This window comes from Pygocentrus nattereri, chromosome 18 (genome assembly GCF_015220715.1).
Source record: "Pygocentrus nattereri isolate fPygNat1 chromosome 18, fPygNat1.pri, whole genome shotgun sequence".
NCBI lineage: Eukaryota > Metazoa > Chordata > Actinopteri > Characiformes > Serrasalmidae > Pygocentrus > Pygocentrus nattereri.
In genome coordinates, this window is record NC_051228.1 from 9,721,897 (window position 1) to 9,748,583 (window position 26,687).

The 26,687-nt window shown below is 39.1% G+C and overlaps 1 protein-coding gene across 1 annotated transcript in view; it reads right to left on the bottom strand.

The window, feature by feature from the left end:
• zdhhc8a (zinc finger DHHC-type palmitoyltransferase 8a) overlaps positions 1-25,293 on the bottom strand; it is a 28,568-nt gene extending 3,275 nt beyond the window's left edge. The window contains exons 1-8 of the mRNA XM_017710729.2: positions 25,044-25,293; positions 9,030-9,151; positions 6,525-6,682; positions 4,147-4,319; positions 2,566-2,668; positions 2,389-2,480; positions 2,157-2,286; positions 656-770 (exon numbers count right to left, since the gene is read on the bottom strand). Of these exons, the coding sequence (XP_017566218.1) occupies positions 656-770; positions 2,157-2,286; positions 2,389-2,480; positions 2,566-2,668; positions 4,147-4,319; positions 6,525-6,682; positions 9,030-9,151; positions 25,044-25,147 (997 nt within the window). The 5' untranslated portion in view covers positions 25,148-25,293. The remainder of the gene's footprint in view (positions 1-655; positions 771-2,156; positions 2,287-2,388; positions 2,481-2,565; positions 2,669-4,146; positions 4,320-6,524; positions 6,683-9,029; positions 9,152-25,043) is intronic.
• Positions 25,294-26,687: the final 1,394 nt, after the last annotated feature.

The window sequence follows — 26,687 nt, forward strand, 5'->3', positions numbered from 1 at the left end:
AATATCTGGACTCAAGATGGGCTATTTATGAATGAATTTGCTAATCGCAGATTGTTTTAAAATAACTAAGACGTGATATGTCACTGGGAATTAAGATATATAATACAATTAAAATACAGAATTTAACATATTTCAAAAATAGTGAGCAAATTTTAAGGCAGACAACAAAACTAATAATCTAAGTAGATGGCAAAGAGTTCATGTTAATAATTTTTCATTTTAAATTCTTTAAATACTGAATGCACCATCTAAAATACCTTTTGGTGAAAAGTTTGTCATTTAAATCCACACAGCAAATGTTACTGACTATAAAATAACAAACTGTAAATATGGCAAGTGACTCCAAACCTTTAAACATTAAGGTAGTTTTGCTTACAGCTGCTTGTGTCCTGCCATTCTCCGTGGTTCCACGATGCACACTCTTATTTTAAACCGCAAGCTATTATAAGATTTATTTCATTCTTTTGATTACAAAACTACACTTTCCTTATTTGAATAACCCTATTAAGCAGTTGAATACTAAGATAAGTAAGATAATATTTGAATAACCAAGCCTTTCCTTTGCTCTGAGTGCTCTCTTATATAATACCACAATAAATCAATTTTCCATTCACTGATACAATAGTTAAGATACAATAGTGCCATGTATGCCCACCTTCCAGAGCTGCCAGGTGGCTCTTGAGCAGTACTGGGTCAGGTTTAGGGGGCAGAGGCGGTGGAGTGTTCGGACGCTTGAACTCAGGAACGTCCAGCACTCCTGGGGACTGACGCTGGTAGGGGATAAACATGAAAAACGTGAACACACCCATTAGAGCTAGCAGAGCATTAAATGGGCCTTCACCGGTACAGTTAAGGCACCATCAAAGACATCCTCCCACAGTTAGAAAGGAAACAAAAGCTGCAGTTAATGCGCACGGGACTTTCATATCCCTTGATTAAAATCCTAAAATAGGTTCTTCACAAGCCCATAAGGTATAATTTGGGAAGACATAAAGAGAGGTGGTGCATTCCTGTTAGATTAGGAGCTGGATTTCAAATCGTTGCCACACTTTCCCTTCTCCTGAGAGCTTACAAAACCTGGATGACTTCTTATACTCTATTATATTCTTTCACTCTATTACACTATTATGTTATACACCTATGAGCCAAAATACTATAACCACTCGAAGAAGCGAATAACGTTGATTATCTGCTAATAAAAGCATGTTACAAGTTCTGGGATGTATTAGACGGTAAGCGAACAGTTGCTTCTGACAGTTGACGTGTTGGATGCGGAAAAAACGACCAAGTCCACTTGGTTGAAGCATCTCCAAAACAGCAAGGTTTGTGGGGTGACTTCAGTCAGCAGTGGTGACACCTACCAACAGTGGTCAGAGGAGGAAAAAAACACACATTGAGGACAGTGTGTTGGGTGTCCAATCGATCGGCTAACTGATGCACAAAGGCAATGAATGCTATCCCCTCTAGTCTGAACCGAAAGAAAGGCTACGGTGGTACAAGCCACAGGAATGTTTAATGACGATTACGGGATGAATGTGTCACTGCACACATGGCATTGCACCCTACTGCGGACGGGGCTACAAAGCTGCAGACAAGTCAGTGTGCCTGTGCTAATCCCTGTCCACCGTCAGTGGGCATGTGACTGTTGGAACTGGACCTTGAAGCAATGGAAGAAGGTCGCTTGGTCCAACGTGTCCTGTTTTCTTTTACATCACATGGGCGGCCATGTATGTATGTGCTGTTTACCTGGGGAAGTAATGGCACCTGGATGCACTGTGGGAAGAAGACAAGCCAATAGAGAGAATTTGATGCTCTGGGCAGTGCTCTGCTGGGAAACCCTGGGACCAGACATTCAACCAGACATCAATTTGAGAAGTGCCACCAACCGAAACCTCGTTCATACCCCTCTTGGGAACGGTCTAAGGAATATGAGTTCAAAGTGTGGCATCCAAATACCCCAGATCTTAATCCGACTGGGCATCTGTGGGGTGTGCTGTAACAATTATGATCCACCTCACAACTTATTAATGTGAACATCTTGGTTCCAGATACTATAGAGCACCTTCAGAAGACTTGTAGAACCCACACCTCAGCATATTAGGCTAGTGTACAATGACAAATATCAACTGGCAGTATAGGATGAGGCTTTGTCATACCTTTGTTGGAAGGGTTTTGTTTTGGATCCCATTGTCCCCAACTTTGACTGGCGACATTTTGAGGGATTCAGGTTTCTGGAACGGAGGCTGCACACGGACAGGCCGTTTCTTTCTTGGCTTTCCAGTATATCTGACAATAAAGAACACAATAAATGTTTCCTTTAGCAATGTTAGCTGTACTAAATTCTGTGCAGATGTACAGGATATCGTATAGGAACACAGAGTCTTTCACCTTGGAGTGATTGGACTGCACAAGACGAATTCTACATTGCCACAGCAACCACGTGTAAAGGGGTTCACACCACCTTGGAACTTGCCAGTCACCTGAGAAAGAAAGCAGTCCTTTGAGTAAGAGCAAACATCTTTTAGTTGTGTAGGAACAAGTAGGCATACAGGTCCAACATTTCACCTGTTCATTTGTGGTTCGTCCTCTTGCCACCAGGACCAGATGGAAGCAAGCCAACCCGATGACGGGGATGAAGAAAAGGCCTGTCACACTCATTACAGCCAGGCTGAATCAGTGCAGTCAAGGAGCAGCCCTCTTAAAGGGATCCATCGGCCAATGTTAATGCAGTGAATGATGAAGGAGAGGTTGGATAGCATAGTGGATAACACCATTACTGCTGCAATGTAAAATCAGAGGTCCAGGTAAAAATTATACTCATATACCTTTCTCTTAGGGCTGGGTGATATGGCAAAAACTGTTATGATGATAAAAAATTCAATTCAGTCAATAATAATAATTATCACGCTAATGTCAAATAATTATTCCTTTCAAGTTCAAAGGCTGTTTTTTGATCCAGAGTTTTAAAATATCCTTTATGGTCAGAATATGACAAGCAAGTCAGACAGTCATGGGAGAACGAGAGAGAGTTTACCAAGTTAGCTGGTTATACAACTGGAAAAGCACAGCCACAATTTTTGTAATATTCATAATTTAAAAAGAAAACAGCTTTTTTTTTTTTTAGCTGTCTGGTGACGAGCACTAGGCTACCTGGTGACAAGTGCTGGGTACAACTGTTTCGTCTCTCAACAATGTCAGCTTAGTATGAACATGTAGTATGAACATGCTCAGTATGTTGAAGTACTTTGAGGGACGGAAGAACCGCAATATATCTGACACTCGCTGTGTAAAAGCATTAGATGCAGTGTGATTCTCCCGCACCAGACAAAACGTCTTCCTTTTAGGTACATTTAAACTGAACTCAATGCTTTTTTTGGTCTTGTTTGATTAGTGTACTTGACTACAATAACATCACTTTGGCCATGCTTTGCGCTGCTTCAAGTTAGCCAGCTGCTAAAATCAGCTAGCCTGGGAAGCTTTCTCCCACTCTCTAGTGCCACACATACAGCATTTTCAGTTTACTTTCATTTAAATCAGGACTCTTGCATGAACACACTGTTTGAGCACTGTAATAGACAAACCACTTTAGCTGTTGCGTGAAGCAGACTTGATTTATCGCTGCTAAAGCTTGTGAACAGACCACAAATAGCTCCACTCAAACAAGGAACATATAACCCCGTTTCAGATGTCTAAGTATATCTGGCAACTCAGTTCAGTCCTCGTCCCTCCCCTCATGTAATCACGTCAAAAAAACTTAGAAGTGCACCCTCTTGTGGCAACAAAAGTACTATCACTTTCCTTGCGGTAGTAAATGCCACAAGGGCTGTTGCTGGTACACGGAAGTGTGGTGAATTATATCATTTATCGCACATTTCTAATATTTCTAGCAAGTTATATTGTGTTAATTATTGTTATCATTTTATCACCCAGCCCTACCTTCTCTCAACACTTCATTGGCCCACCACTGTGGCCAAGGGTATATACAAATGTTAATGTATTAAAACATGTATTACTGGTTAATTTATTATTTTAGTTTTAAAATTCCATGAATAGATATATCACTAGAATACCAATACGCACACAGTAAAGTTTGGTATTTCAACATACAATGATTAGTTTGTATGGAGTTGTATGTATTAAGGATACGTGATGGCTGCACGCAGCGCCCACAGGTTTTCCAGGTGCTCCAGCACGTACAAGAGCCCTCCAGAAAAAACGGCCACCATGTGCACGGTGAGAGACAGCAGGAAGAGGAAGAAGAAGCGGTAGTTCCGTCTCCCGATGCAGTTGTTCACCCAAGGGCAATGATGGTCAAAGTCCTGAGAACAGTATATTTACCAGGTTAAGAATTCCACATTATAACTAGGAATAACATTCTAACAATAATATACATACAATTTACAATACGAAATCTGTATTTCCCCCGATGCTGTTCTAAGTATGAACTACACCCTGACAAATATGAAAATTTTGTGGCAATAATGATACCCATTTTAAGGGGTTAAAAATTCTGATAACTGATAATATTGTTTGACACAATTTTATGTTTAGATTATCATTTTTATTTTATAGGGCTGTAATGATCCTGACATTTTAAATCATTGCTATTAACAATTTAAATTTCTTGTTCGTTCCTTGAAACTCTTAAAATATAAATCTGAAGCGGCCAAACTGGCTAACGACCCAGCTTACTTGCTTGCTATGTTTACTTAGTAGCTAACACAGGTTGTCCTGACAAATCAATACTGAGCTCACTCACACAACAGCCTACAGTTCACAGAATTATGTGTAGAGTTGCACAAAGCACAATTTTAAGCAAAAAAAAAAAAAAAAAAAAAAAACACAAATTAAACACTAGATATGGCAAGATTTAGCTACATGGCTAACAAATAAGCAAAGATTACTCAGTACTGGCCTTAAAACATGTTAAGAGCACCAAGTTAGAAGTTAGAACTTTATTGTTTTCAAAAGTCCCATGATGTCTCGATGAATGTAATTTGTCACTGTCCAAAAAAAAACAAAAAACAATAACAAACAAACAAAAACAAACATCCATCTGATCATTTGAACACGGCACCATCTGAACATTTCTTGGTATAGAACCTCCATCCATGAACTTGCACTCAAAATAAAGGAAGGTTTTTTTCTGTTTTTGTGAAGTTGCCATATTGCACATGGTAATGTTTGGATTTTTTTTGGACAGCTTTCTTTTATTTGTTGTCAACGCAACTCACATATTGTTTCTGGCAGCATAACATGACTGAAATCTAACCACTGTGGAAAATGATTTCTCACACACACACACACACACACACACACACACACTTTCTAAGCCGCTTCTCCCTCAGGGTCGCAGGGGGCTGCTGGAGCCTATCCCAGCGGTCATCGGGCGGAAGGCGAAAATGATTTCAGTTAGCTTAAATAATTGTGACCATCTCAAATAATTGCACTTATGTGATTAGGTAACAATTGTGACAGGCCTAACGTAACTTAGTAGTTAGTGGTTTAGTAAACTGACTGTCATGTTGATATGACTGTCAATTTTCAATGATCACACTTCTTAACCCCAAATTTTATCAGAAACTCAGTCTTGAATAATATTGGATTTACCCATAATTCTTTGTGGTTTTGGTTTCTGTTCATTAACACTTCTTTTTCTTATTTTTCATTAGTTCTCTTCATAAAAAAGTAGTCTATACATTCTATAAACTCTTTTATTATTGTGAATTTCCCCATTGTGGGACTAATAAAGGATTATCTTATTACTGCACAACAGGTCGGTGGTAATTGTACTCAATTCAATTGGAGCAATTCAACTCGCTTGCAGCACAGAAAGCATAAACATATAATACGTATACAGTAAACAATATGTAATACAGCATGATATACAACCATACTCTCGTGCTAAGGGTGAAGTTGGGATATGTTTTAGATGTTTTTGTTATTTTAACCATGATGGTGTTTGTGTTCAGACTGAGCAGTTCAGCCAGTACTATTGTTACATAATTAACTAGGTTGAATCATACTGCTTTATCGGACCATCTGGGTTTGGCCTGAACTTCAGCAGATTGCAAGTTCAAATCCCGGTGATGCTGCGACTGAAAAAGTCACCAATATTATTTGATGACTGATAAAAGTGATACTGGGTCATTAATATTTCATGTTATTGTTGAACGACCAAAGAGGAGGTAAGAGTGACAGGAACATTATTATGTTCGTCCACTTTACTCTTCTGTCACTGTATTTTCAGTCAGTTTCTCCCATGTTGTGCATTTCTAATACAGGAAAACAGCCGCTCTGAGAAGTTTTAAGCGGCAGGATTTTTTTTTTCTCATTAGAGAATTCAATGAATGGCAGACACTGAATAATACTCTACTGGCCGAATACAGCTGACTGTATGCAGATTTCATCTGAGAGGGGACAAAACAATCGGGCAAAGGGGATTAACCTGCTTTTCTCTCTCTCTCTCTCTCTCGCTGAAGCTCATATGCACAAACACATAGCCCCCAGACACACCCACTCACCTCCACACAGTGGTCACAAACACTGCAGTGGGAGCAGCGGGGAGGTCTGTAGAAGTGGCAGGAGGCACACCACTTCATCCGAACCTGGATGCCCCGGACCTCCACGTTCTTATAGAGAGGAGCACGGAAGTCGTCCTCCTTGTCTTCGTCCTCATTAGCTTCAAGAGAAGCACCAAAGCTCAAAACTCTCCCAAAAATAACAATAAACATCAGATCTTCTGCATAATTAAATGTCATGCATAAAATGGCTACATCTGCATTGCAGACATTGTGACCCCTGGTTTTTATCACCACCACTGTAAAGACAAATGAGTCCCATACTTAAGGGGGTTCCTTAAAAAAGTATAGTACATACTGAATGTAGCAGGTTAAAAACCACTTTAAGTAGAATTCCACTGATTTTTCAACACTTCAACATGATTAAATTGTTGAGATGTAAACAGTCATTGAGAGTGGTTTGATGTGAAATGCTCTGTTCTAGACTAACTTACCAACTCAGGCTTGTTCACAGTGGTGGTGACAGGAACGAGAAGTCTGAAGAGTTTAATGCCTCTAAAAGCAACATTACAGAAAGCTGTGATATGAAATGTGTTCATGGCAGTTCCCAAAGAAGCCTTTATATCCAGATATTTCACATCCACCCACTCTGAATGACTTTCAAGCACGTCAACTGATGAGGTCTCTGGATTACAATGGTAGTTCAGTGAAAAATGTAATGCGAACATTTTCCCCTTTACTCTGAACGTAATCATTCAATGTTCTATTGGTGTCTAAAGTTTCTTTAGTTTTGCACACGAACTACAAGGCAAATGTAGCTAGAGGTGGGAGATATGGCAAAAATATTATAACTTCAAGATATTTTTTCACAATACACAATATGCATTACAATATTTTGTTTTTCTGAGCTTTAATATGCTGGAACAGACAACATAGAACCTGTAATGCCACATATAAACAATATAATAATAATAATAATAATAATAATAATAAAATAATAATAAACTCACAACTGTAATGATTTTCATTCAGCATTTTACAAACTATACTGCATTCATTCCTGTTAAATAGGCCTGATAGTTCTTTAAGCACAGTCAATATAGAAAAAAAAAGAAAAGAAACTTATTTTTCACAGTAGTGATGACAGGAACCAGACGTCTGAAATGTTTAATGCCTCTAAAAGCTACATCACTGAAAGTTATTCCATGAAATGGTTACATCACCTGCTGCCGAAGACATTGTTTTATGATAATTTAGTGGTTTTGGCCTAAAAACATTTTTAAAAACGTATTCAAGGAGGTACATGCAGAGTGCTGTATAGCAAAATAGCATGCAAAGAAAACTTATTGTTTCAGAATTACAACTTTTTTTTTTAATCAATATTAATATTACACATAAAACCTCAGAAGACATGTAGGGTTCACTGATCATTTTGGATAGTAAATAAAATGACGATTTCTGCATTGCACACTGTAGGAAACTGCTGTAAATTCACAGTGTTTATTTTACAATAGAATACGTGTTTGTTATTTTACAGAATTACACTGTGCATTGGTTTACAGTAACATACCAGATAATGCAATTTACATAATTTAGTAGCAGCAGAGCTGGCAGGAAAGTATGGCTAATTTAAAATCTTAACTTAATTTTAAAATCTTAACTATTATCCCAGTTAAACACTATAAAATATTTACTGTATGTGCCAGTACTTGGCAACTTTTCTGGTAGTCAATTTTAAATTAATTTTTAGATTGTTACATTACTTTTTTTTACAGTGTAGATATCAGAACCCCTGGTTTCAGTCACCACCACTGGCAAAGATGTACGAGTTTCGTAGTTAAACCCATACTTGTAAAAGTATTGTATAAATGTAGCAGGTGAAAACAATACTTAAAAGGGGAACGCCACCAATTTTTCAATATTTCTGCATAATTATACAGTTATGATGTAAACAAAGTCATTCAGGGTGGTTTGATGTGAATCAGTAGTTTGTCTAGAATGCAACGTTTCACAGTGGTGGTGATAGGAACCAGACGTCCACCTCTAAAAGCTCCCTCACAGAAGTTGTTATTTTAAATTGTTACAAATATGTTTCTTGACACCTTTTGCTGAGTTTTCTGAGATAAGTTTGAGAACTTTTTTTTGCCATAAAAAAAGCTATTTTTTAAGAGAGGTACATCAGGGCATTCCCAAAAAAAGTCCCCAAAGGTGATTTTTTTTAGATGTACCACTATTTTACCACTTTCAACACTGCATAGAAAAACCCTGCTGTAACTGTAGATTCACTGGTTGTTTCTCTTGGTTTCTGTCACCACCACTGTAAAGAAATCAGAGTTGGTAAGATTCTCTACAATGAAACATTTCACTTCAAACCACTCTAAATGACTCTGTTTACATCTGAACAATCACATTTTGAAAAACAATTCCATTTTAATCATCTGGTCATCTTTTCATACAGGTCTATATTTGCTTGCATGTCTTCGGCTCTGATAAAGTGACTGGACTGACCCCTTGGGAGCACACCAGCATCCATAAATGTTGCCATGGTGAAATTGGCCATGACAAAGAGGAACGTGATGGCGACGCATGGTGGGAAAGCAAGAGACACATTCTCAGCCAGCCAAGGACACCTGTGAAACACAGGGAGAAAGGAGAAGTCAGAAGTCGTGTTTACTATTATAAGCCGATGTCCCTGGACAACTACTGCAGTGTGTGGAAGTGTGCTGCCCAACACCAATCATGACCACGCTGCTTCAGCAAGATGTTTAAAATGGAACTTCTTATTCAGTCCTTTAGAACTTCTTTTGATCAGATGATGTTGAAAGATTTCTAGCCATGGTAGCCTGTCTAAGACTTTTCATCTCGCCTTATCGCCTGTGGGTACAATATAGCTTCGCACTATGAAGATGAAAGTGTGGATAATTAAAAAAAAAAAAAAAGAGATTAGTTGAGGGGATGATTCAAATCACAGAAGGAGATTAAATGGAAAGGTAATCATGTTTCCACTCTACAACTGATGGTGCAGTAGATCACACATGCATTCAATGAGACACGTTGGGACTGTGTAGTTTGTAAAGGTGGACAATTTTCTTGGCTGATTAAGTGAACATTTCCAGTACTTTCTATTAGCCACAGTAATATAAATAACACTGATTTCTCTTTAATGAGCCAAAATCAGTTGCCAATTAATATTACATGAATGGAATAAAGTGCTACATCAAAAGTAAGAGGCAACATATGCAAGAGTTATGCCTAATTATGCTCTTACATTTAGGTCTAAGCCTACAGTACTAAGCAAAATAAAGAGACCATACTTAATTTTTTACAGTTCCAGTCAAAATGGCCATTAATTTATTCATTTTAAGCATCAGGAGTCCACTCGATGCCTTTATTGCAACTTCCACGGCGACTTGCTTTCAGGTTTTCAAAGAAATCTGCTGGGATAGTTTTCCACACATAAAAAGTTCAGTCTAGGATGTTAGTTACATTTTCTGCTTCTCATCATCCAAATATATAATACAAAAACTACATATTATATATTATATATAACAAAAAATGATGTACATGTCAGTCCACTGTTCTGAGAACACCAACAGCTTATTAGATTGATTGGCATTTTTCTTCTTTTTCTCAGTAAGGGCTTCTTGACAGCTACACATCCTTTCAGACCACAGTGTTGAGTATTGTTTTCCCAGCATAGGGTCAAGGCCACTCCTTTGTCAATTTGTCCCGTTTGTCTCATTGCTCACTAGCAGATCAACAAAGAGTCACAACATTTCACACAGCGAGCAAACAGTGTCCTAGTTAATCTGATAACACAGTTTATGAAGAAAAGCATTTTATTTGATTGTACTGTTTAATAATATCCAAGTCAATTTCCATTCCATTGGCAGCATGGCCACTAGAGAAACCAGCCTTCAATTAACATTGTTAGCCATTATTATGCTTCTCATTTAACACATTATATCAAAAACGTCACAGATCACAGAATAATTGTCTTTTAAACAAAAATTTGAATCATTTAATATCACACAGTCTCAATTTCTTCAAAATTTAAATACAATTTAATGAGCAACTATCATGTTGTATTTTCCACTATTAACTCAAACTATAGAAAACGTGATATGAGAACACATCTGCCATTCAGAATGTATGGGACTCGCTCAGATGTTTCAAGCCCAATTAGTGCCAGTCTGGTCACCACACCAACCACCAAAGATGTCCGCAGCCTCATCTGGGGACCAGCTCTATCTGGCTGGTGTCTGCAGTAATGGGGGTCAGGGGGAGGGGCTGGGGGAAAGGCTCTCCCTAAAGGAATGTCTGCTCTACGCCAGCTGCAGTTCCATAATCCCCAGATTACCGAATCAGGATCACCACCACCACAACTCCGCCACCCGCTTATCAGCAAACTGTGGAATCCGTATGTGAAAACCGCCACTGTGAGGGCGCGGCGGCATTCGATGCTAGCCATCACAGTAAATGTATCACTGAACAAATGAAACTTGGCAACCCAAAGTGCATCTCATCACCTATATGTCAACAACATGGGCAGTTCTGAGGAACAACAGTTTTCCTTCTCTGCTGATTTAGATCGGTCCTGGCATCCAAGGAACAGGCAGAATGAGATGACACCGAAGCTCATGAATCCTCGTAAATGTTGAAATCCGACTAATGTTATTTATCTCTCTAGACGTGTTTACAAGTACGTAAACAATGGCAGAGTGACAAAGATTTCTTTAGTGTCCAAGAGCTTTTAAAATCCAACTGAATTCCAATTAATGTTGGTTCAATCATTTCATTAAAGAAGTATTGGCTAGGCATTTCTGGCCAAGCAGAAAATGAGCATCTCCAGATTCTTGGCTTTATTTTTTCCTCTAGGCAAGTAGCATTTTGTCTGGGGCATTAATCAATGACTGTAAAAGTGCCTGCAGAACTCTACAGTACTCTCTTTTTTTCTAAGTGGACTGTATTTTAGTGTACAGTCTCCGATTTCACTGCGCTATGAATGTCTATCCGATTCTAGACAGTAACAAAATACATCATTCCTGTAATATGGGTCATTCCACAAACAGGAGGTGCCATTCAGTAGAAAACCCACGAGGACAAAGCGCCTTTCCCTTTAAGAACCTGATTTCTTATCAAAAGGATTACTCTGGATGCCTCCACAAGACCTGACCAACATTGATTTCTGGCCATCTGGAGCACAGGGAGAGTTCATTATACTGCAGCCCGCGCAGACAAGCTCCAATTCCTAATGAAACAGCCGAGCACTTTAAAATCTAAGCCCTGTCTGTATGAAGGCCGGAGCAGAAAGGCCCATGCTGAAAATGTATCAGTGATGTATTAATGATTTATACAATGCTATAATGCAGCTGTCTGCTTCTTAGAAAATCCATCTGATGCATATTCTTTAGAATAGGCGGCCCCTGTTGAACTTCTAAGAGGAAAGAGAACTCCTTGTGAGAATTACTGATGAACCAAAGAAAGGGAGTACAGCACTTCAAATAGTGCTTTAAAAGTGATGGTTTGGTGAGAAATCAGATTTATATGAAATTTCAATTTTCCACCTTAGCCCAAATGTACTCAATCAGCCAAGACAAGTTTGCTTCTTCAGCTTCGCATCGCCTCGAAGCTAATGTAGCAAATTAGTAGAAGCTTCTGGACACCATTTGGCATCGTGCTGACTGCAAGCCTAAATAATGCATGCCTGGAATATCAAATAGACTTGGTTATGTGGTTTCTAAACTGACAAAGGTAGGGGCCAAATTTCAAGACTTCAAGATCGCTGCTGCTACTGTTTTTATCTGCACAGTGTGCTTTTGTCCTACTTTTTTCACACAGTGTCAGAAACCATACACAGTTCAAACTCCTGAGGTCAAATGATGTTTCATTGGCTGTCTAAGTGCCACTTCCACTACAGGGAACTTAATTATGCCACTTCTGGCAATTTCTATTTATTTGCTGAATTTGCAATGTTAGAAACAACAAACATAGTATAAAACATTGCATAACTTTTGCACAGGCCACGTTTTAATTTTCTCAATATATTAAATTCATCAATAAAAAATAACTGAGATTTAAAAGGTGCAACAGTGTGTTCTCCATTGAGGTGTGAACTTACCTTCACTTAGAAAATACTATCATTCAACCAGGGCGCCCAAACTTTCGCATACAGCTATTAGTTAATTTATTTATTACTCAACTGCTCTATGTGGACTAAGCTAAGTATGTAATGATTTAAGCGGTTCGTTGTTATCATTAGTTTAATCAGGAAAGCCCAATTACTCAATTAAAATCAATAAAACGGTTCATAAAAATCTATTAAAATTCTTGATGAGTCACCTCTGTGATTAGTTTGCAATTTAAAAGATAAGCAGGATATCCGCAGGTCATTATTAAGCAGTGTTCTGCTACTTAAAGGTGGAGCTATCCACAAGGAGGAGCTACTAGCACTGAAGACCATCACTGAAAGGGAGGAAACCCACACCAGCAGGATCTCATTAATGAATGCATGTATGTAGTTTATAACTACAAATGGTATGTATATGTGCAAAGAGAAACTGCTGGAACTGCATGATGCAATCATGTCAACATGGAGCAGAATCTCACAGAAATGTTTCCAACATCTTGTGGAGTCCATGTCACAAAGAACTGGGGCTGTTTTGAGAGACAAGGGAGGCCTTGCCCAGTTAGTGGTTGGTGAGCATACATAGTCTTACAGCTGAACAGCTTTAAGTTACGTCCTGAGGTCCCCAAGTCTCAAAACTACAATGAAACACCTTCACACTTCCCTCAGACCATTGAGACATCTTGCCACAAATAGCCTCTTCTGTCATCAAGCCAGTGCCTTGAGTTCCATAAACATCAATATACATCTTACAGGAACTGTGTTCTATGGTCAGATAAGAAGAATAGAGCCTTTTTGAGGCAAATATGGTTTTGGATGGTTTAGTTTAAGTCAGGTTTGTTAGGACATGCCTGCACAATGCTAGCAGGTATACATGCTTTTATTACGTAGTTACATTAGCCTTGTTGTTATTCAACACAGTGTGTGGAAAACACCATCTTCTCTTAATCCAAGCCGCCAGTGATTGAAAGAGACCCTGGAAGAAGACTGTGATGGACTAACAATAGCATACAATGTTGTGCTGGGACTGTTAATGAATTGTAGTCATATCATTATCAAAATAAAACATAATTCCACTTTATATAGCTCTATTACATCTATATACACCATTCAGTGAAATCAGATTAACAGATAAATGAGATTTCGGTAAGATCACCTCAGTGGGACTATTGAATACGGCATTTCGAATCAAACAAAAGCTGTCAGTCTCACATTAATTCTGCATACTGGAGAATTGATGGTGGCACCCAAAGAGCAGATGGACTCCAGTAGTCTCAGTGCTGTATTATCATTGCCACTAAGCAATTCATCTCAATGGCAACCCCTCAAGATTAAAATAATAAATAAGCTCCATTTTAAGCGTTGCTTTACATCAGCTTGGCACTGCAGGCTGGAAAGCAGCTGTGTGCAACAGTAATGCTGTATTGTGATCGCACTTGATGGATAGGAAGCATCTCAATGGGCAATTCTTTAGTTGAAAAGGCCACCAGGAAATATGGAACAATGTGTCTAAAGGAAGGGCTATCTATATACTGTTATATATAAAATGGACAAACATATGGACAAAACTAAAGCTTTATAATAGCTATTACTACTGCCTGCAGCTATTCAAATCACTCGTCCATGTTGACAGATAACTGTACGTCATATGGGGCAGAAACCATATGAGCAAGTCTATTTGAAATGGCTACATATTTACTATTATACTCTGAAAGAGCACAATGTTCAGGTGATGCTCAGCTACAGTGTTAAAATGTCTGTATTGTATTCATCCTGCATTTATAGCCTTATAGAACAATAGTTTTAGTCCCAATATCTATGTTTTATAAATGTTTATATATTGGCATTGGCACAGGAAAAATATGAGATATAGTCATGTGCACACAACTCCCATATTACTACATAGTACTGACATAATGTGCAAACTGGATGCGCACATCATCATACACTTGTCTCCTTTGATTTGTGAAACTCAAACATCTGGGGTAAAACAAAACAAATTGTAACTGAAGTAATTTTGCTTTATCTACTGCTACATAAAAAGATTTGGATTTTTTGATCATCAAGATTATATATATATATATATATATATATATATATATATATATATATATATATATATATATATATATACACACATACATACATACATACATACATACATACACACACACACACACACACACACACATATACACACTATATTTCCAAAAGTATTCACTCACCCATCAAAATAATTGAATTCAGGTGTTCCAATCACTTCCATGGCCACAGGTGTATAAAGCCGAGCCCCTAGGCCTGCAGACTGCTTCTACAGACATTAGTGAAAGAATGGATCACTCAGGAGCTCAGTGAATTCCAGCGTGGTACCGTGATAGGCTGCCACCTGTGCAACAAGTCCAGTGGTGAAATTTCATCGCTACTAAATATTCCACAGTCAACTGTCAGTGGTATTATAACTGGAAGCGTTTGGGAACGACAGTAGCTCAACCACGAAGTGGTCGGCCACGTAGTAAAATGACTGAGCGGGGTCAGCGGATGCTGAGGCGCATAGTGCGCAAAGGTTGCCAATTTTCTGCAGAGTAAATCATTACAGACCTCCCAACTTCATGTGGCCTTCAGATTCGCTCAAGAACAGCGTAGAGAGCTTCATGGAATGGGTTTCCATGTCAGAGCAGTGCAAAGCGTTGAATGCAGTGGTGTAAAGCGCCACCACTGGACCATAGAGAAGTTCTCTGGAGTGATGAATCAATCTTCTCTGTCTTATAATCTGATGGACGAGTTTGGGTTTGGTGGTTGCCAGGAGAGCGGTACTTGTCTGACTGCATTGTGCCAAGTGTAAAATTTGGTGGAGGGGAACTCTTAATGCTGCAGCAGTTCAAGAGATTTTGGACAATTTTCCTGCTCCCAACTTTGTGGAAACAGTGTTTAGGCCCCTTCCTGTTCCAACATGACTGCGCACCAGTGCACAAAGCAAGGTCCATAAAGACATGGATGAGTCAGTTTGGCGAGGAAGAACTTGATTGGCCTGCAGAGTCCTAACCTCAACTCGACAGAACACCACTGGGATAAATTAAAGCAGAGAATGTGAGCCAGGCCTTTATTATAATACCACTGACAGTTGACTATGGAATATTTAGTAGTGAGGAAATTTCATGAATCACAGTGCCATGGAATTCACTGAGCTCCTGAGAGCGACCCGTTCTTTCACAAATGTTTGTAAAAGCAGTCTGCATGCCTAGGTGCTTGGTTTTATACACCTGTGGCCATAGCAGTGATTGGAACACCTGAATTCAATGATTTGTACGGGTGACTGAAAACCTTTGGCAATATAGCGTATGTCTTATGAGCTCCAAAATCAGTGTTGAGCTGTATGGTATTAAAATCAGTGTGGGAAAGTGAATGTACACCACAGTTAGCACTAACTAACTGGGCTAGTGTTTAGTACCACTGGTTAAGCACAAATCTATTGTATTTACCTTGGTTTACAGCTCATTTGGCTATTTTAACATTTATATAATGGAAACTTAATGGAAACGAAATTGGAGTGAAGGTGATGATCCATTGCTGTGCCAAAAAAGTGACTTTTGGCACCTTATATAACAGTAAAGAGGAACATACTGTAGGTTTCATGTGTTATTACAAGATTAAAATAATTTTACAGTAGCCATACGATAAGGTCACTAACACAGTATAAACTGCCTGTACTGTAAACACACAATAAAGTATCATCCTGTCTTAACCACAGTACATTAACATAAGACATTTCAGAAATAACAGTTGGGAAATCCCATTCTCTGCACATCGCTGTGCTTTCTCTACTGTAACCACTTGACCCAGCATATAAAGAGCTTGTTAAGCAGTTAATGAACTGAATCAAGCGTGCTAGATAAGAGAAAGCATGAAAATGTCTAAAGTGAAAAGGCGTATCTCAAAATGAAGGCTGCAGACAAGGTAGGTGAGACTTCGCTAGCTCTGATAAGCAAAGGCGTCTCATCAGTGCTCCCTCATGCACATTCGAGACACCCTAAGCAAAGAAATGGAAATTTTTAACATAATCTATTAAATGTAAAATGACATGACCCTGCTGAAAAAAGACGCATTCCATGCTGTTTTAGTCCAGTTTATGCTGGTCTAGTGTTTGTCTGGTGCTGGTTTAGCGGGTCACCTAGCATGCTCATGCTGATTGGCAAGCAGACCAGCAGACAAAACATAACATGTGCTGGATTTGTTGGTGACCAGCCATGCTGGCCTGTGCTATTTATTCTGGCAGTAAGCCATGACATGTCGGTATGGCCCAGTGGCACAGGCAGAAATACATTTTTAGGTGGGCCTATGCGAAAGTGGGTACGCCAACTTGGCAGATACAATTACTAAGCCCGCTATGCCCTGCAGTATCGTAACACCACGCTTTAATCTATCTCTAAAAGCAGTATAGTCGTCACTGCCTATTTCCATGCTCCTCATCTATCCACTGCTTCCACTCTATGCTCATACAGAACAACAGCAAGACAGTGTACAAATCAACTGCTTAACCCAACCAACCACTGATGTCTTTCCTTTGATATTTGTTTTGAAATTTTGACAGCTCATCACAGCTTTTGTAGTAACAGAGCATTATAAGTACAAAATGTTCAGACACAACAATATCAACAACAACAGATCACAACAGATCCCACAGGTACCAGAGTATGTGAGTGGAGTGGAGACCTCAGAGCTCTGTGTAATTACTCCGCTCCGGGTTTTCTATTTCCTGTCCCTTGCCAACACATCAGAGAAAACCCGCTCCATATGATTTATTCTTATTTATTTTATGTCTTGAACATTTGGACACTATACTACACACTTAATATCATGATTTATATCATCTGTCTCTATTATTAAATGAAAAACCAGTTATACATTCAGGCCGTTTTTAGAAGGTACAGATCAAGGGTCGCAATCCAAATGTTAAGAAGAGTCATTTTGTCCTTTTAACAAAAATTAAACCACCTTGGGAGCCACAACATCTTATGTCCATTTTCCCATCTTGGCTGTAAATGTGTCCCAGTATATGCTGAAGCACTAATACAGGCTAAAACTGTAATATAAACACAAACACACAGCTTTAGCTCAGCTATAGCTGCTTTTCTCACATCTCTGGCAGGAAACCTTTCTTTAGTTTCTTGCAAAATATCCCTCAACATTTGACTTTTTACGAGGCTCAAATCACTTCTCGTTCGCCAGCTTCTTGTTTGAATTTTCCCATTCCGCCTTAAATGGTGCCTGAGGACCCAGAATGTAACTGCAGCACCATTTAAGGTGGAAGCAGAAAAGTCAAACGAGAAGCTGGTGAACGAGAAGCCACTTCAGTTTCACAACGTTTTAGTGTTTGACAGTTTCTCATTGCAGATTAAACATAACAGGAAACCACCTGAGTGCTTATAAATGCAAATCAATCCATTCATCTCCAAATTATCGATGTTCGTCTTAAATCTTGCTTAAATCTTTGCTGTTTCGTTAGCTACTAGCAAGACGAGACTGTTGTTTGCATTGCTAAGTTGACCAGCAGTCTAGCGCCGATCTTCAAGGTTAAAGGGTGTATTAGCAGATATAGGCTACATTAACTTCAGCATTTAAGACCATTTAGGGTTAAAACTGTGTTAGAACAATAAGCAGAGCTTTATTTTACAGCAAAGGAGGATTATTTTAATTTTACCTAAAAATCTATTTCTGATGTGGAGCAGCAACTGAGCAGTAAACCATATTGCTGTTCCCTAATATAGGTGATGAAACGATGGCCCAATCACGATGGCCCAAGTAGAAATCTGACGAGGTTAATCTAATGCACACATTCATCTTCATTATTCTTGCTGCAGAATGGACGACACAAGACTTATTCTGTAATATCTATAGAACTTTGTTGTGATCGGTGAGATCGGTGATCGTGTATAAATGGCCATCATATGTAAGCAGTAGCACACATACTCTGACAGATACCGCAGCTGGAGCTTCAAATTTAATTCTGATGACGAACCGAACCGAACCGAAGGCTTGAGGCAACAGCGACAGCAGCTAAGCAGCAATTGGAGGGCTGAAGTCAGGGCTTCATGAGAACCTAATCGTTTGATTGGCCATAATGCAGTGACAGTGCTCACTGAAAATAAATCAAATTTTATTTGCTAACAAAATATTCTGTCCCCATTTGATTAGGCAGGCCTGTGATCAATTTGGGTAGGCCTGGCTCACCCATGGCTATCTCGAATTTGTTGCATAACAATGCGAGCAGGTCTTTCCAACCTCGACTGCGGCCTTGTCTTACAAATACCTTCAGAGTGTGGCTTCCCAAGGACTGATTCTGGGAACACTGGCCTTAACAGTAGACAGTGTCTACATGAGGTTCTTTGTGCTCAGACACATTTCTTCATTGGCACATGCAGCCACAGCTTGAGCTCTTCTGCTAACCTTCAGGTTTTAATCCCAGTTGTGCCAGGTGCCAGGTACAAAAAACTGTGCAGCCTTGTTCTTGGGAGGGAAGTAATACTAGGTTTGTGAAATGAAAAACTAAGAAATAGTGTATTCAGTTTATTGGCTGCAGCAATAGTGTGCAACTAACAGGCTTTTCATTTGTTTTGCTCCTGGTGAGTTTTTTTGCAGCTCTAATCAGATCCACCTGAAGCTCCTTGATGAACTGAAGCAGGTGTGTTAAATTAGGAGCTTGTTAAGAATTAAAAGCTGTTTAATGTAAGTTAATGCACTGTTATTATTGTCTATTCTGGAAAAAAATACTTTTGGTTAATCTCAACTTCAAACATGTAATTCACTTAACTGGAAAATATTTCTGACTATCAGTTTTATGAGCACTACTCGCATAAATTTAGTCATTGTATTAGATATTCCTTATTGCATAACAGCACTGATTGAAATGCTTGAATCAATTATAATCAACTCTAACAGCAATCAATAAAATAAACTTCTCAGGTTACTTTCAAATGTATTGTTACTGTCTACATTCCGCTAATGTGTATACATGTTTCATATATGCAGTTGTATGCAAAAATATGTATGTTAACACATCCTCTACAGAGAACACACTTCTGCACATTTTAATGTTTGTTTGCTGAATTGAACATCATTATTAAGTGCTATCAAGTCACTTCTGACTCATGGCAACCTTATGGATAGTTTTTTCCAGAATATACTGCACTCCATTTGGGTTTTCAGGCTTATGAAGGGTTGGTTCATGATTCCTGTGATTGTATCTATCCATCTTTCGCTGGTCGTCCTCTTTTACCTTCAAGAATGTAACATATTGTGGAAAAATAAAACCTAAAATGCAGACTATGCAAAAGTTTACGGATTTTTTCAATATGTTGAACTTAAGGCTGGGCAACATGGTGACATTTATTGTTATCATTATAAAATATGTCACAAAATGTCAAAATATGCATTTCTAGCATAGGTTGGAATGTAAAGGTAATTCTAGAGCACTGACCAACTGCATGGTTAATTACAAAGAGAGCATCATTCATTTTTTAAGGATTTGAAAAGTTGAATACAAATATTTTCTCCTATATAGTATTTTTGTAATCTGGCACTCCTGGTTCTTCTTGTCTATTTAAATTCATCAGATGTCAGAAAATAAATATGATATTTTGTGCGACAGGACCCTAAATAGTGCACTAAATTTGCCAAAATATTTACATTCCCTGTGTAAAGGATAAATAATTAAAACATATAATATAATAAATAACATTTTAAATTATACTGGTAAACTGGTACAAGACTGGAGATCCATCATACACTGTTAGAAATAAAAGTTCTGTGACGGTACATTTTTCATTCATCAAGGTGTAAACAATGCAAATGTTCCATCAAAGGTACAACAGTGGTTTTAAGGTCCAACTGTGAATCTTAAATTAGTTTTTCAAGGTGTAAAGTACGTATTTGTACCTATACATAACCTAATGTTTTAAAACAGAACAATAAAATAAAAAAACAAACGAGACGAGACGTGGTGTGTGGAGTCAGTACAACTTAGAAAAGATCATTCCAGTGGATTATGGGACAGTTATGTTCCCTAACTAAAGGTACTGAGATGTACCCTTAAGGGTTCCACCCCAGTCACAAGAACCTTACCTTTTTTCTGAGAGTGTAGAATGATCAAAAGATACAGCATATGGTGCATTATTTCTCGTAATGGTGAAATTTGAGACTTCATGATGTAGCAAATCATTTCCTAATGAATCAAAAACAAATCAACTCAAATTTACACCCCTAGTACTGAAGAAAGTGTCAAGGTCTGAAACAGGAAACGCTTGTAGTGATATAGTGGATGCAACCTGCAGATAAGGAACAACACCAACCATTTATAAGTAGTAGCAGATGTATATATCTTAAAAGTTTTATATATATGATATTTTTGACAATAATACAGCAGCAAACAACCATTTTCTATGTATAGATATAGTGGAGTAATGGCGTCCTGAGCAGAGGATAACGGTCATCCAAGTTTCTGGTTTTGTTTTTTTGGGTTTTTTTTAATAGCTGTTCCAGCCGTGTGTGCATGCTAGCTCCTCCCTGTGAAAATGCTGGCCCTCTCCATGTTTCGTTTTGTCCTCACCAGACATTGACCACCCACACAGCTTTGTGTGTGCACCACTTATGGTGGAACGGAAAAATTCGAACAAGAAACTGACTTCAGTGTATTGAAAGTTGAAATGCATGAAAAGGGATGAGGAGGTCGCTCCAACTTGACAGGTAGGTAACATTAAGTCATTTTTGCTGTTTCACAGAACCACTAGGTCACTATTGTTTTGTTCCAGTTGCTATTGTTTGTGATAACAGCTGTCTAGCTTCACAGCAGTAACTGTAGCGACAGTTTGCTAACCCAAAACCTAGTTAACGTTAGTTACATTACTATGAGCAGGTGTCTACAAAGGTTTGGACATCCAGTGTATGATCACCACAGCCTAAACCTTTTCCCACATGTCCTCAGGGCATTCAAATATTATTTGATTCCGTTTTGTCCTCTCCAGATGGGGAATCAAAGTGCACAAATCCTAATCCCCAACTTCCCATCTGCTGGAGCCATCCAACCAATATCCAGCATCAGCGTTTGCGGGTACCACAGCAGGCACGCCTGCCCCGAAACTGGGACAAATATGGCAGCAAAGGTCAGAGAGCAGTGAGCTCAGCACAGCTGCTTGATCCTGTCTGCCCACTCACACAGCAGCAACAATACCTGAACTAAAGACCAGGGTCTTTCCACTGATGGGCTTCCCCACATTGTGCTTAAAAAGCAGACTAAGCCTAATACAAGGCAGCCATTAAGCAAAACAGCCATTAATTACAAGTTACCAGATTTTCTACATCAGGAAAAAAAAGAAAGATACTTAACTGAAAGCCTCAACATCTCTAAATACTGTAAAATTTGATATTTATGTCTTTTATGTTAATATTTTTACAATGTTTAATGCCTTTATTGCAGCTTTTGTTATACAGAAGACTCGCTTTCAATTTTCAAGGGACAAGTTCAGTCTTAGATATTGGTTACATTTTCTGCTTCTCAAAATCAAAGTAATCCCAAACATATTTATTCCTGCTAAGATCTGGACTCCAAATGTTCTTCTTTTCTTGTCTATTTCTTACTTTCCCAGTAAGGGCCTCTTTATAGCTACACATTCTTTCAGACCCATAGCGCTGAGTTGAGGATGGACAGTGGATATTTTCCAGAAGTAAGAGTGGAGCTTGATTTTCTCCTCTCTCTCACAGATGAAAGCTTTAAGTGCTGCTTATCTGATAGGGGCAGTTTTGGTGGCCTACCAGGTCTTGCAGGTGGTTGTTAGGAATCCCAATTTCTCTTCTCTTTATCTTTTAATAATTTAGTAACTTCAGCTTTGGAACCGTTTTTTATTTACTTATTTTCCTTTGACTTTCCCCTTCATTGTAGAAGAGGATTATTTATCTAATTGCCTCATAAATATCTCCTGAAAAATGAATAACTTGTACTTAATAGGCATGCTGACTGGAAACAAAGTACATAAAGAGCCGTCTCTGACCAGTGGTCAGTGAGTGTAGACATGTGGATGCAAAACACCCCAAGACAAATCATATACATGAAAATAAGTTAACACATCCTCTACAGGGAACACACTTACATATGGCATTTTGTGCACATTTAAGGGTTCGATTTCTATTTGTTTGTTCAGTTTAACACATTGGGACAAAATTACATATAAAACATTAAGTATAAAATTTATAACAGGACATAAAATACACATTATCACCATGCAAATTGCCAGTTAATCACTTTTGCATATTTACCAAGATGTATATTTTAACCCAGTTAACATTTTAATCGAGAGCTCTAGTCTAATGCAAGACCAGCATGCTACAAATCTGCACTATACTGTACGACTAGACCTGCCTGAAAAGAAATCATCCTTTTTTATCTGGATATAATCGGTCACTGTGCTGGTACCCTGGCCTACTTTCTGTAGGCAGATTAAAGTCCCAAACACAGATTTCCATACAATAATAAAGCTCCATGACTCACATTTGCAAGACATTAACACTGACTGAGAACTTTATCACACCTGTACACCGACTCATTCATAAAATGATCTAATCAGCCAATCACATGGCAACAGTGCAGCGCATAAAATCATGCAGACACGATCCAGAAGCTTCAGGTAATGTTCACATCAAAAGAATGAAGGAAAATGTGTTCTCTGTGATTTTGACTGCGGTGATTGTTGGTGCCAGATGGGCTGGTCTGAGTGTTTCTATACATCCTGATTCCCTGAGATTTTCACACACAACAGTGTCCAGAGTTTACTCAAAATGGTGCAATAAAGAGTGAGCAGAAGTTCTGCAGATGAAAACGTCTTGTCGATGAGAGAGGTCAACTTCTGCCTGGTTCATGTTGACAGAAAGGCCACGATAACTCAGATAACCACAATTGTGGTGAGCATGAAAGAACCTCAGAACACACAAGATGTTGAACCTTGGGGTTTATGGGCTACTACAGTAGAAAACCACATCAGGTTCCACTTCTTTGGGCCAAGAACAGAAAGCTGAGGCTGCAGTTGGCACAGGTTCACCAAAGTGGACAGCTGAAGTCTGCAAAAATGGAGCCTGGTCTAAAAGTCTATTTCTACTGAGGCAGATGGCGGGGTCAGAATTTGGTGCAAAGAACACGAATCCATGGACCCAACCTGCCTTGTGTCAACAGTCCAGGCTGGTGGTGGTGGTGTAATAGTGTGAGGAATGGTTTCTTGGCACATTTTGGGTACATTCATATGAATCAGTCATTGCTCGAATGGCACAGCCTATTTGAGTATTGTTGCTGACCACAGGCATCCCTTCATGGCCACAGTTTACTCATTTTCTAAAGGCTACTTCAGGCACTATGCACCATGTCACCCAAACTTGTTTCATGACAATTACAATGAGTTCAGTGTTCTTCGGTGGCATTGCCAGTCACCAGATCTGAATCCAGTAGAACACCCCTGGGATGTGGAAGAACAGGAGATTCACAGGATGACAGTGCAACTAAAAGATCTGCAGAAATTGCATGATGCAATCATGTTGGACCAGAATTTCAAATGAATTTTTACCACATCTTGTGAAACCCATGTCACAAAGAACTGAGGCTGAGCAAAGGGAGACCCTTCCCAGTATTAGTGTTCCCAGTATTAGTGCTCGGTGAGTGTATATACATCACAGTAAGCTAATAAAGCTATAAAGGAGTCAATCCACAAGATTGACAGGCGTCTTTCAGGACTTAATGTATTAATTAATTCTTCATGATCACAGTGAAAAAGTCGCTCACAGTGGTTTGGTGTGAAAGGTTTCATTCTAGCTAGGCTTGTCCAGTCAGAACAGTTCACAGCAGTGGTCATCGGGACCAGACGTCAAAAAGCTCCCTCACAGAAATTATATGAAGTGGTTAGACATATGCTGCCTAAGGTCTGACACACTGTTTTATGATCCTTTAGCTTAAAATGTATTTTAATCCATCCTTTCATGGAGGAGGGGCACATGCAGGGTGCTGAAAGTTGAAAATAGCCCCCTAAAAACTTATTTTTTCCAGATGTATGGCTATTTTACCATCATCAACGTTACAGATAAAACTCAGGAGACACCTGTAGGTTCACTGGTCGTTCTGGATAGTGAATAAAATGGCTGTAGTGGTGTTGTAGGGATCCCTGGTTCCTAGCAGGACCACTGCAAATGAGTCAGAGTCTGTAAGTTCCTCTACACAGGAACCATTTCACATCAAACCACTCTGAATGAGTCTGTTTACATCTCAAGCACTGAACTGTTGAGACATTTTGAAGAACTGGTGGAACTCCCCTTTAAGACTGTGGGCCAATAGAGCTCCTGAGCTCCACTGTTCGTCCTGAACTTACGTGAAAACGAAGAAGAGCGTGGAGGATCCGGCCAGCAGACCCGCAGCGATGGACACGGGGATGTAGGCTCCGGCTTTAACTCTCTCTCCGGAGCTGCTGGGCATGCTGCCGCCGCCGTTTCAGCCCAACACACAACTCAGCGCCTTTACAGCTCAGACTACGGAACATAATCCTTCACGTGTTAAAAGTTCGTGAGCCTCCCGAGGAGAAGTCACGAGCTCGGTCCAGAAACATGCCCGCGCCGTGTCCGTCCCGCTGCCCCTCAGGCTGAACTCACTTTCTGAGGGTGACAACTAGGAGGCGGGGCTTCGGATCAGATTGGGGCGTGGCTTCGCGAGCGCCCACCAATCGCAAACGGGACAGATTAAGGATAAACATAACGATTGTTTTTTTTTGTTGTTGTTGTTGTTTTTTTTTTTGGTGGAATATTTGTGCTTAAAGTAGTCTTAAAGATGAAGATTTTCCAATTTTTCAAAAATTCTACCTAATTAAATGGCTTACTAAATGTCATACAGAGTGGTTTGATTTTCACACAAATATAGCCATTTTATTTACCATGCACGACCAACAGTGAACCTACACGTCTTCTGAGTTTTTATATGTAACGATGATGAAGGTACCATAGTGGTAACTGTGAAAAAATAAGTTTTCATTGAGGACTATTTTGCCTTAGAACACCCTTCATGTACCGCTCTACCATGAACATAATAAAATAAATTGGCTAAAATAAATTTTAGGGCAAAGGTTTATGTTAAAACTATGATTGAACTACCATGAGCAATGTCTCAGACATCAGGCTGTATATTCACAACTATTTAATGTAAGAAGTTTTTGTGAGGGAGCTTTAAGAGGCATTAAAATCTTCAGACGTCTGGTTCCGCTGTGATCAATTCAAACTTGGCAAGTTTCTCTAGAACAGGCCACTGTGACTGTTTACAGCATAACCATCTAATTATGCAGAAATTTAGAAAAATTGGTGGAGTTCTCCTTTAAATTTCTGAATGGCTGCCTGCTCCCTATATAGTGCGCTGTGCGAGTTAGAAATATATGCACTGTATGTTCAGTAGGGATCATGACACGTTTTTAAGGCCTTTGTAGTGCATGTGGGAAGCAGAGACCCGTCTGAGATTCAAAGTCATTCAGAGTGGTTTGGTGAGAAATGGTTCACTGCAGTGAAACACACCAACTCAGATTTCTTTACAGTGGTGCTGATAGGAACCAGGGGTCACCATGTCTACAACACAAATACAGCCACGTTATTTACTGTCCAAAACAGCTGCAAAGTAGTGGTAAATCTGAAAAAAAAAGTTTTATGTGGGAACTATGTTGCCTTTCAGCACCTTGCATGTTCCCCTCTGCCAATTTTAGGCCAAAACCTTCTCTCAAAACTATCCTAAATCAATCTCAGAACATATTTATAACAGCTTTCTGTCAGAGGCATTAAACTCTTCTGATGTCTGGTTCCTATCACCACCACTGTGAACAACTCTGATTCAGTAAATTTCTCTAGAACAGAGCCAAACCACTCAGAATGACTTCGTTTACATCTTAAAGATTTAATCATGAAGACAAAAAACTCCAGAATTCTCCTAAAAACGTTCTCCATTATTAAAGGCAGCGGCTAAATCTAGAACCAAGAACACT